This window comes from Phoenix dactylifera, unplaced genomic scaffold (genome assembly GCF_009389715.1).
Source record: "Phoenix dactylifera cultivar Barhee BC4 unplaced genomic scaffold, palm_55x_up_171113_PBpolish2nd_filt_p 000298F, whole genome shotgun sequence".
NCBI classification, from domain to species: domain Eukaryota; kingdom Viridiplantae; phylum Streptophyta; class Magnoliopsida; order Arecales; family Arecaceae; genus Phoenix; species Phoenix dactylifera.
Window position 1 is genome coordinate 548,783 of NW_024067775.1, and position 12,056 is coordinate 560,838.

Here is a 12,056-nt window from a genome sequence, read left to right on the forward strand (position 1 = left end):
CATCCAAAGCAAGTGTGAACTAATCTTTAAGCTGGCTATCTGTTGGTTGGAGTTCAATCATGCGTTCAACCTGTGGCATCATTAACTGAACCAGGTGAATAGCCAAACTGTAAATGGTATATGAAAGCATTGAACAGATTTTTTGGTGTATGTATGTTGATTACCTACAGCTGGTGAAATTCTTACCCTATTGATCAAGGGCAGGTGCTTATTATGATAGTTCTAGTTGTTCCCTATACAATGGATGGTCCAACTCTTACTAAAAGGGTGTTTATGATTAAGTTTTTCTTTATCATTTATACACATCGTTTCATGAGAATTGTTGGTAGATAAACCTCTCCCTTCCTCCCTCTCTCAATTAAGATGCTGAAAGTAATGGCCAAGAGAAGGTAGTAGCTTCACCAAGGCTTTCTTTTGTGTCTCTCTGCTTTTAGCACCAATAAAACCTGCACATATTTTCTAAATTTTTCAGTGTATTCTAATATGTTTGGGTTCTTTCCATGCATTGGAAATTTTCTTATAATAATTCTTTAGCATTGTGAAGCTTTCTAGATCCAAGTATTAACTTACGATCCCTTCTCAAGTTTCCTCCAGGACATGGAAAGCAAGTCATTATTCTTACCTTTATAACCATGATCAAGGAAAGGAAGCTTGCTGGCTGATGATGGTATATGATGCTCCCTCTATCTTACTGTCCACTCAAAGCCCCCTTTAAAGCAAAGCATGGAACTGAGGGAAAAAAGAAAACAAACATGACCACATTTCAACTCACCTTATGATTATATCCACCCAAACAAAGGTGCATTCAGGACAGGAAGGCAAACAGTATCCACCCAAAAATCCCGGCAACATCTCATGGAACTCTTCTTATTCAGATGAAAGCATTCAATTGATCAACCAGAATAAAAGCCTGCCCCCCATCAACCCAGAGTGCGTTGCCCACTGTTGAGACATGGTACCCAGAGACTGGTCCAAACTCCTGAGACCTTGGTAAGTGGTGCCTCTGTTTCTTGTTCTGTTCCACCTTAAAGCTCCACCATTTTACCCTTTAATAAAGGGTGGCCCTTTCTCTTTTCTAGTCCTGCGACTCTATCCTTCATAGAATTGATGATTGATAACATTAGAGAGGGAATTAGAGAAAGGAATGCGTCCATATCGAACCATTGTCTTGTGGTACGTCCAGAAAAAAAGGTACGAAAAATCGTAATCATAGACCGGCCCAGGTGTTTATCAAATGGACGGAATCTGATCTGTCCCTGACTTGCCGTATCATCATACCTTTTCCTTCATGCATGCACGTCTGGTGCGCCGTCCAGGGGCCAAAAAGGTCGACAGACGTCCGTCCGATCCATACACCCCACGCTAATCTGTACCACAGCGGATGATTGTGGAATCTAGAGTACGAATTAACCGGTGTTTCGATTTTTGAATGGCTAAACAAAGGAGAGTTTTGGGCCGCTGCGCGCTTCTCGTCTTCGCTTCGTCTGTTTCCGACGGGTGCGGCGGTTCGAAGCCCCTCTCTCTCTATATATATAACCCACTGCACGCCGTTCGTTTTTTTCGGAGCCGATCTCTTTTTTTTTTTTCTCTCTTTCTCTCGTTCGCTCGCTCGATCACTCGTCGCAGGAGCCTCTCTTATCATTAGCGAGAGGTCGGATAAATATTACGAACAGTCTCTCGATTTCCCTATATTTTTTTCCGTCTTTTGATGAATGGTTTTATGATCGAATCCGCCTCGGATTCTTTGTTCTGCTTTGTTTCTTGATTCACTTGGTTTTTCATTTTCATTTTTTTTTGTTTGTTTTCTTGATGAATACTGGTACATTGTGGAATAGTTGATGGGTTTTTTTTTCGTGAATATTTCTTTTTTTTTTCGTCTTTCCTCCCTTTTGCTCCAGGAGTGATTTACTCGGATCCTTCAAGTTGGATTTACGATGATAAATTGGCTTTTGATTTTTATTAAATATGATATGCCCTAGATTTTGGTTGTTTTTGGCCCTTTGTTGTCGATTGGTGATAAATGTGCTTATGTTCTTGATTTATATAACATAGATCCTGCATTATTTGGCTTTGCTGTTATTATAAACGATTGAAGATGCATTTATTAGTAATTTGATTTAAACTTCTCTTCGTTTGATCAGGTCAGTGATAAAGAGAGCTCCTGCGGTTCTTGTTTTTTAGTGCCAAGATGATGGGGTCATTTCTCACTAGAGTGTTTCTGTAAGACATTTCTACGATTCCTACCTGGATTTTCTTGAAATGGGCCTTATGTTATCTGCATTTGAAAAATTAAAATAAAGTGAACGCTAAATGTGATCTTGGTGCATTTGTATTGACAGAATGATCCTTGGCTATGTCTATCCGGCATATGAATGCTATAAAACTGTGGAATTGGACGAGCCGGAGATCGAGCAGCTGCGATTTTGGTGTCAGTACTGGTAAGTTCCTCTCCTTGTCTATTGTAATTGAAGATTGGATGCAATGTTTTTGGCTAAAAGAAGATATTTTATTTTGATTTCTTGTAGGATTTTAGTTGCTGTACTGACAGTCTTCGAGAGGGTTGGAGATACTTTCATTTCATGGTAAACATGATTTATTTATTCATGAAGAAAATTTCATAACATGAGTTTATTTTATCTGCGGTTAATTGTATGCTGGATTCCCTGTTTTCTTGATTTTGATGTGAACCTTATCTTGCTTTTGTGAAGGTTGCCAATGTACAGCGAAGCAAAGTTGGCATTCTTTGTGTATCTCTGGTATCCTAAAACAAGGGTATGGCATTACGCCTATTAGATTTCATCAGTTGATATTCTTTCTCCCATATGTATTCTGATTAGGTTTTGACAGGGCACGACATATGTCTATGAGACATTCTTTCGGCCATTTATGTCAAAGCATGAGACCGAGATTGATCGTAGTTTGCTTGAGCTGAGAACGAGGGCTAGTGACATTATGATGCAGTATTGGCAAAAGGCTTGGAGCTATGGCCAGACAAGGTTTTTTGAAATTTTGCAATATTTTGCCTCACAATCACAGGCACCAAGAACTCAACCTGCTCAGGTATCCACCGACAAGGAGGAATAGTCATCAATTTCGTTCTCATTTATGTACACGCCACCAGTTTTATCCCAAATTTCTCATGTATGACCATGATCATTTCTTGATAGTTTGTGTAGTGAATAGCAACCTTATGCCGCATGCCAAACAACTCCCCTCGTGGTTCCCATTTAGACAACTGTACAGAACCACCAAACAACTCCCCTCAATTTGTGGTTTCCATTTAGACAACTGTACAGAACCATAGGAATCTGGTGGGTTATGTTATGTGCTATTCGCCTACATCTGTGTGTCTTGCAAGTTGCAATATGTGTTAGTGCATAAATGTAGAAAAGAAGGCTGTAAATAATAAAAATTGATTATTTGAGTTTGTTTATGATTTTTTAATATATAGAAGTTGTGTGAACAAACTGCTTGATCTTGCGGCACCAAAAAAAGTTACTGCTGATTGTGAATGTTTTGCAATGCGGAGAGATGATTAAAGATACCACTGGATGTGAATGTTATGGAATACTAAGAGATAATTTAAATTTATCATTGAGATGTGAATGTTATGCAATACTAAGAGATGATTAAAGTCAAGGTTTTAACTCCTTGTGGGATAGGGCTATCTTGGATGTACCATCCCGTTCTTGCGAGAAATGGGACCCGGACAAGAGCAAGATTCCAAACCCATCCAAGCAAAAAAAGAAGAAGAAAGAGGAAAGAGGAAGGAAAAGAAGACAAGGAAAAAAAAAGGAAGGAAAGAAGAAGAAAACGGAACGAAAGAAAGGAAGGAGGAAGAAAAAGAAAGAAAAGGAGGAAGAAAGGAAAGAAAGAATAAGAGAAGGTAGAAGTCAAGAAAAAAGAAGGCGAGAAAGATAGAAGGTACCCATAGGACGCTCGACAGGGATGGCCATTAGGGGTGAGCAGTGAGGCATCCTATTCTATGGAGAAACTAGGACACCCTCGTTCCATGGGATCTAAAATTTTGCTTAAAGTTACCACTGATTGTGAATATTATTGCATAAGTTATATTGAAATTGAGATTTCTAAGCATACTCAAGATATCATGAGGTGATACCAAGTTTAAAGATTTCCTAATTAAATAATGTTAAAAAAATGTACGTCCTCATGTTTATCATGTCTTGAATGCATAATGCTTGTTCATGTTTTCGTGATTCCTGAGGGGTGGTTGGAGGAGTGGAATGGTGTAGGAAGGGTAGGAGAGGAGAGGATGATAGTAAGGTTAGAATGTGGTTCGATCGAATGAAAGAAAGTGAAGTAAATAGAGTGGCGAGATGCTATAGTTGTACTATTGGTTATTGAACTGCCTTGCTAGATGAGATATTCAATTGATTAACGGCTATTATGTGGTTGCTATGTTCATTCTAGAACCAACATTTTGCAAGAACGAAGAACAATTTGGAAGTGATAGAGAAGGGGGAATTAATTGGAGTCTTCACTGTAATAAATTTTCCCCCTACACATCCCATGTTGTACATGTTTCATGTGTGCACTTTGGTGATAGGGAAGGGGGAATTAATTTGAGTCTTCACTATATTAAATCTTGCCCCCTTTACATTTTATGCTATACATGTTTCATATGCGCATGTGGTTAGCAAAAAATGGCATTGGTTAAAATAGTAATGGCATGATTTAGAAATAAAGGATGTCTATCTGGAAGATTTGAGTAGTTGAGAATTTTTAGCTCTATGACATGAGTACTTCTTTGCTACATTTTCTTTTCTTGATGTTAAGATCTAAGTAGTTGACATTTGTTAGGTCTACGGGTGTAATCGAGCCGAGTCGAGTTGAGTAGTTAGAGGCTCGAAAGCCCGAGCTCGGCTCAATTCAAAATGCTTGAGCTCAAAACTGGACTCAAGATCGATCGAGCCAATATCCAAGCTTGAGCTTGACTCGATAAAAAAAAACAACACTCGGGATCAACTTGAATATCAACCAAACCATATTCGAGTTTGAGTTCAAGCTCGAATTTGAGCCTTGGTCATTTTTAAAAAATATAGTTAAAACAAAATATAACATAATATTATATTTTAAAATACTAAATTAATAATATATTATAAATAAAATATAATATTTTTTAAAGTATATATACTCGATTAGGCTCGTTAGTCTTCGAGCCGAGTATTTTGCTACTCAAGCTTGACTCGAAAAACTGTTTGAACTACTCGAGCTCGGTAATAGTCGAGTGGAGTCGAGCTTGCACTTGAGTTGAGCTTGAGCAGCTCGCAAGTTGCTCGGCCATTTACACCCCTAGTTAGTTCTATGCTACGATGTTGCAAGAAAACATGGATTGGCATGAGTATCATGCTGGTGAAGCATGTGTGCATAGCACTTGGAAGTTGGGGGAATTGGTATCATGCATGCTGGTAGGTGTCAAGCACTAACCATTGCATAGCATAGCATGACATGCGCCAACTATTCTGATGCGAAAGTTATGCAGAAATTTGTAGCAATATGGGGTGATGTGGAAGTTGCGAGACAGAAATTAAAAGAAAATTTGCACTAGCACTAAGTTTGCCTTTGATATGAAATTTTTGGTGAATAAGTGAGCTGATTTCAAATAGTTAGGTTAGCTATATCCTAATTCTCATTATGGTGTTGTCAATATCATGATTGCATCATAATCTTTGAGGGAGTTGGATTGGATTAGGTCATGAATTAGATTACAGGGCACAAAATTTTCTTCAATTTCTCTTAAATGTTGGAGAAAAGAATGTATGCAGAAATAGGCCTGTGTAAAAAAGAAAGGGATATGCAAGACATCATCAACAATATTGTCAACATTATTAGATTCAATATGCAAAATCAAGGGATAAACAAGCGATCATCAACATCAACGTCATCAATATCATATTTGATATGTAAAGATCATTTCATTTCCTTCTGCCCCATGATGAATAAAGAGTGTTTCTTTCTCCACTAGCTAAACCTTATGCAAAGTCTTTATAGTGAATTGTCTCACATTACAAAAAATGTGATTTGTACCAAAGCATGCTATGCTCTCCAAATGGATCGACAACTAACTTTATGTTTGGTTTCCAAGAATGAAAAACAATTGGGATGGGAATTAGAATGGAATGGGAATGGAAGTGAGAGAATCAGAGTCGTGATTCCCATTTCAATATTTGGAGATGAAACAAAGGAAATGCATGGAAAAGGACTAGCAATTCATTTTCCAGTAGTTGATTTAACTAGTTATGTATCACAATATAATCAATTTTATATTGAATATATCATTAACTAGATAATCAAAGTAATTCTATAATAATGATTTCTGTAGATCTTTTGGGGGCTGCCTATTTTTTTGTGTTCCTCTTTACGACTTATAATTTGTTCTCCTTTTTTCAATTTTATTATTTTATTATTTTTATATTATTTAAATTTTATATTTGAAATTTAATATCTTATTTTTAATTGTAATATTATTTTTTTAAACTATTTTTTCCATTTTGTTCTTTTTGAGTTTTTAATTAACATATTCTTTTATAACTTTTTAATTATTTATTTTAATTAATTTTTAGTATTTATCTGATATATTTATTTTTATTTAATACTATTTAATAATTTATATTTAAATTTTATTGTTTTTCTTTAGCATGCATTTCATAATGTTCATTTTCTAATGTATAATACATTGTAAATTTTTAAGTAACAACTGCTATAATATTATAATGTACACTACTTGATATGTCCACTATTTTCGAATATAATATAATTTTATTTAAAATAATATTCAAATTATTTATTTTTATTCTATATAACAACATTAATAGTTAATTCATATCAAATAAGTTATTTATTTTTATTTTATGTGATAAATATTGTTAATTAGTCCTTGACCAAGCAGATCATTCGTTCCCAATTTCATGGAGGGAACACCATGCAAAGGAATTCCATTTTAAAAAAATGCTAGAAGATATATGAAAATTTGACCCTACGTTTTAGCTCTTGCACATTCTAAGTAGATTGCTAATTTTATGTTTTAGGAACTTGTTAATGGTGAATTAGTTATTATAGAAAAACAAACGAATGGATCTTAAAAGATGGATACTCTAATTATTTTCATATGTATTATTGTTATTTTGATTTGGATCTTACCATCCAAGTTTGAAGGCCCCGTCTGATCTTGATGCATGGATCTGATCCAACTTACTGAAGGACTTTTAGATCCAAATCATGGAATTGTATTATCTTGACAATAGTGTTGATTATGAACCTCTTGGATCCATTGTTAAGGAACAATTTTCCATATATGTTACTATGGCTTAAGTTGTGCGAAAGACATGCCTATTACTTGTTACTCAAGAGTGAATGGCATGCTTATTGGAACTTGATGTTGAACAGTATTAGTGGAATTACTTATTGTGTCAATTTAAAATTTGTTTTGATAAATTGGTGCTGTTGTTTTAGACACATATATGAAGAATCTTGACCGTTCTTCTTCTTTTTTCTTTTTCTATTTTGAAGCTTGTTTTATAGCTTTGTCTAGGGGCGTGCATGGATCGGGTCGGGTCGGTTTGGAGCTAAATCCAAAACCAAACTAATTTAAACCGGTTTCCTAAAACAGAAACCAAAATCAAACCGACCATCTACAAAAACTGCTTAAAACCAATCCAAAAAATTCAGTTCAGTTTAACCCAAGGACCACTATGCTGGAACCGAGGCCCGAACTAGTTGCTTGGCAGCACAGATTGGTACGGCCTCGTGTTGTTCCGTGTCGGGCTCGTATCGACACAGTAAAGGGGGCGGAGAAGAGGGAGAATGGGAGAGAGGAAAAGAGAGAGAGAAGGGGGAGAGAGGGAGGGAAGAGGAGGGTGGTAGAGGGGCGACGGAGGAGGTGGAGGCCGAAGGGAGGGAAGAGAAGGAGGGTGGTAGAGGGGCGACGGAGGAGGCGGAGGCTGGCCGGCCTCCGCCTCCCTCTGTCTTCCTTCCTCTCCCTCTCCCTCCCCCTCCCTCCCCCTCCCTCCCCTGCTCACTCTCTCGCTTTTCTTCTCCTTGCTTCTCCTTCTCCCCCTCTATCGCTGGTTTCTCGTTTTGGTTGTTGGAACTGTCCTGGTCTGTTGTCGGTACAACTTGACACACTCCGAACTGAGCGGTTCGGAACAATTCCGCTGACCATGGTTTAACCGGGTTGAGTCGGTTTGAATATATATATTTGTATATTTACACATGAGTCAGGTTGGGTTGGGTCGATTTGAATTGGTTTTTTGAAAACTCAAACCTTTAACTGAACTGATTTTTTTTTTTTTTGGTTCAACACTTTCTCAAACTGAAACAAAACTGAATTAAAAAAAATAATATAAATTGAACCGAAAAGACTAGTTCGGATTGGGTTCGTAGTTTGGCCAGTTTTTTACGCACCCCCCTAGTTTCGTCTCCCTCGATAATCAATAATTTTCTTTCGTGCACTTGTATATCATATGTTCACATTTTTTATCATGGATGGGGTTTGGAAATAACTCTTCCAAATCCAATCATGTTTATTCCTTTTAACTCAAATGGGTAAAGTTTCTTATTTTCCCTGTCCTGCCTTATAAGGGATGGTGCTCCATTCTCTATACTTTACAGGTCCAGTGAATGTATATGCTTCTTCAGCAACATAGGTTAACGTAGGTAAGAAAAAAAGGATGACACACCATAATGTCCACTTGTAGTCCTTCGAGCAATCCTATGTTCTTAGACTTTATCTTGCAAGGTGTGAACAGTTATGATTCTCCTTGATAAAGTGTGGTATCTGCAGGATCCAATTCTTTCTATCAGGTCCAACCATTTTTAAAAAAGAATGCTAGGTTTCCCTGGGAGAATTATAAGTCTTTCATCTCCAATTCCTTGCCTTCTCTATTTCCTGTTCTAATTGTACACTGATAAGGAGATTATTGCACATGTTGCTTCAGGTTTTTCCTCATCCATACCAATACCAATTGAGATCTTGATGAAGAGCATGTTGTAGATCAAATACGCTCCATTCTAGAAGCCTTAGTTTGCCAATTAAAATTTTATTGTATATTTATGTATATATAATTTGCATGTATACATTTATATATATCTTGGAAAGAATCCTTCTTGGACTCAAGGCACTCAACTTTGCATTTTGTGATGCAGTTGTTCAGCACCCAATTCACCTCCTTTTTTTTTTTTTGAATCTCATTCTTGCAGTAACATATCACATTATTTTCACATGCATTTGTATATTGAGACTACGTAGCCTACCTCTCCCATCCTACACTGAATATTAATGCATCCATAAGTTGTAGACTATTCTACACCATGTTTCCACTGCATGCTAATCTCTGTTCTCATTTGTGTGTAATGACCTTAGGTTAAAAGTCCAAATACCTTGATAGCTTTTGGATCTCATTCTTGCAGTAACATATCACACTATTTTCACATGCATTTGTGTATTGAGCCTACATAGCCTACCTCTCCTATCCTACATTGAATATTAATGCATCCACAAGTTGTAGACCATTCAACACCATGTTTCCACTGCATGCTAATCTCTGTTCTCATTTGCGTGTAATGACCTTCGGTTAAAAGTCCAAATACCTTGATAGCTTTTGGATTATCATTCTTGCAGTAACATTCACATGCATTTGTGTATTGAGCCTACATAGCCTCCCTCTCGCATCCTACATTGAATATTAATGCATCAATAAGTTGTAGACTATTCAACACCATGTTTCTACTGCACGCTAATCTCTGTTCTCATTTGCATGTAATGACCTTCAGTTAAGAGATGAAACATCTAGACTGATTCTGCTCAAGTACTCACTGTTTTTTTTTTTTTTTTTTTTTGGGGGGGGGGGGGGGGGGGTTGCTTATTTTGATCATCTAATTTGTCAACTGAGTGGTATCCAATTTTCTCACAAGCGCATTATCAGCTTATCCACCATTCTTACTTTAGAATCACATGGTTCTCATGCCAAAATGTGTTCCGGAATTTTAATGCCTATATTTCACGCTTACCTTTATCATGTTGCCACTGTTGATACAAAGAATGTATTTTGTTTCCATTCGTCAACTGTATTGTCAATTTTGAATTATCTCGAGATGGTGAAGGCATGTAGGCTTTTTTTGCTTGGTATTTTAGGCATCATTTCATTTCACAGCAGTTTTTTCCAAGTATTCCAATGTTTGATTCCATTTGATGTCGCTTACATGCTGTAGCTTCTGATGCCTCTTAGCTTAAATTGTTCTGATCATTCGAGATGATTTTTAGATTTATCCAGCAACCTTCACCAAACTATGTTATGTTTCTGAGACTTGGATATCCTGTTTCATCGATCTTATTGTAACCGCAGCAGCAGCAACGACATCAATCACAGCAAATCTATCAAGCACATCCAGCAGCTCCTGCTCTCCAACCAGCAGCCTCTCAGGAACCTCAACGGCCAGACCAAGCACCTCTCAGCCCCAGTAAGAGCCAGCTGCAAGAACAACCCACAAAGGTTGGTGGCCTTTCCCTGGCTGCCTCTGCAGCCAGGCAGCCACAAGCGTCGTCAGTTCCCAGCCCAGGTGCTTCAGGGACTGCCAGCCATACAGCTCCAAGTAAAGAACCAACACTGGTCGACGCAGCCACCTCTACATCAAAGGAAGTCTCGAATCCCCCAGCACAGGAGACTGCCATGGAGGAGGCAATCCGCATGACCCGTGGCAGATTGAAAAGACGAGCTGCCATGGTTGTTAGGGTGTGATTGCTTTTATTTCTAGCATAGTTAGGTGCTTTTTGGTGGCAGAGGGCAAAAAGACTGACTGTTAGAAATCTAATTGGCTTGATTGGTAGGATTTCGAATTTCACCCACTGTAAATAAATGACCTTTGTAATTGGCTTGATTGTTAAGTAGCTAGTTCTTATTAAGATAACATTGATACAGAACTCAGTAGAGACCAGCTAGCTTTATGGTTTATGATGAGCTTTTGAACAATTTTGATGGTGATAATGGAGGTCACTCAAGCTCATAAGAGGCCATGATGATGCAGATGGAAGCATAGGCAAACTTATTGAGCTAGAAAAAGGAATCGATCGGGTCACAACCATTGATGCGATCGGTCATATTTGGCGACAAATCTGTTAAGTTGCATTAATCCTTGCTAGCCATGAGGCAAGAGGACTGTTTAGCAATGGCGGGTCTGGTTTGAGTCAGGCCGAGTTGATAACCTACGCTAGCCTTGTGCAACTCTGATAATGCAGCTTCAAGGTGAGAAAAAAATAATGCTACAAAGAAACCAGTCATACTCAAAGATTATGTTTGTTCTGGATATAAAAAAAAAAGTTAAAAAAGGAAAAAAAGTACCAATTGATTAGTAATGCTATAAGTTTTCCTAATTTATTTGGATGTAATTCTATAATAACTTCACGGTGGTAGGGGAGTCTTTTAGATTGTGTTGGATTCTCACATGCATATCACATTCTGTTGGCATTACGACATCTAAGGCAGAGGCTATCTTCTGTTGGCTTGGCAGCTTTATCTTCAACTACCCTTAGTGATATTTAGAATTCTGGGCTTACGAGGTCTATTATGGCAGATGTGCAGCAGAATTTTGGGTATCAAAGCCCTTCCTTTGGCCCCATTACCTGAACTCTCTCTCTCCCTCTCCCTCTCCCTTCCTCCCTCCTTGGGTATTTAAGCCATCTGCACATTTGTGAATTTGATGAGGAAGGGACAGAAAAACATGCCTACCTCCTAAGCTGTTTTTCTAAGATTGTAATCCCCTTACAATTCAACCAATCCCCACCCAAAAACAACATTCACTTATTTATATGGCTCATTCATGAGATCTCCCTTTGCAAGCCAGTTTCGGACAGGGGGAGGGAAATCCTTGCCGCTATTTATTAAATGGAAACAAGGTGAAAGAAGCCGGCAATCTAATTCGTATTCTAGAGCAAGCAAATGATCTATTGTTTTAGAATTGCCTCGCCATAGAAATCATGTAGCGCTGGAGTTACATGCCACAGCCCACAAGCCTCCCTCTTTAAGCAGGCTGCAAGTCCA

At 37.8% G+C, this 12,056-nt stretch overlaps 1 protein-coding gene across 2 annotated transcripts; it reads left to right on the plus strand.

The window, feature by feature from the left end:
- The first annotated feature begins 1,345 nt into the window (after nucleotides 1-1,345).
- LOC103706357 (putative HVA22-like protein g) lies at nucleotides 1,346-10,939 on the plus strand. Of its 2 annotated transcripts, none has more exons than XM_039118027.1 (7): nucleotides 1,346-1,497; nucleotides 2,142-2,220; nucleotides 2,340-2,438; nucleotides 2,526-2,582; nucleotides 2,709-2,772; nucleotides 2,848-3,060; nucleotides 10,365-10,939. In XM_039118027.1, exons 2-7 carry the CDS (start codon nucleotides 2,189-2,191, stop codon nucleotides 10,755-10,757), a joined length of 858 nt encoding a protein of 285 aa, XP_038973955.1. In that variant the 5' UTR covers nucleotides 1,346-1,497; nucleotides 2,142-2,188; the 3' UTR covers nucleotides 10,758-10,939. The 2 variants fall into 2 exon arrangements, with proteins under 2 accessions (XP_038973955.1, XP_008788649.2); XM_008790427.4 differs by lacking the exon at nucleotides 1,346-1,497 and adding an exon at nucleotides 1,562-1,651.
- Nucleotides 10,940-12,056: the final 1,117 nt, after the last annotated feature.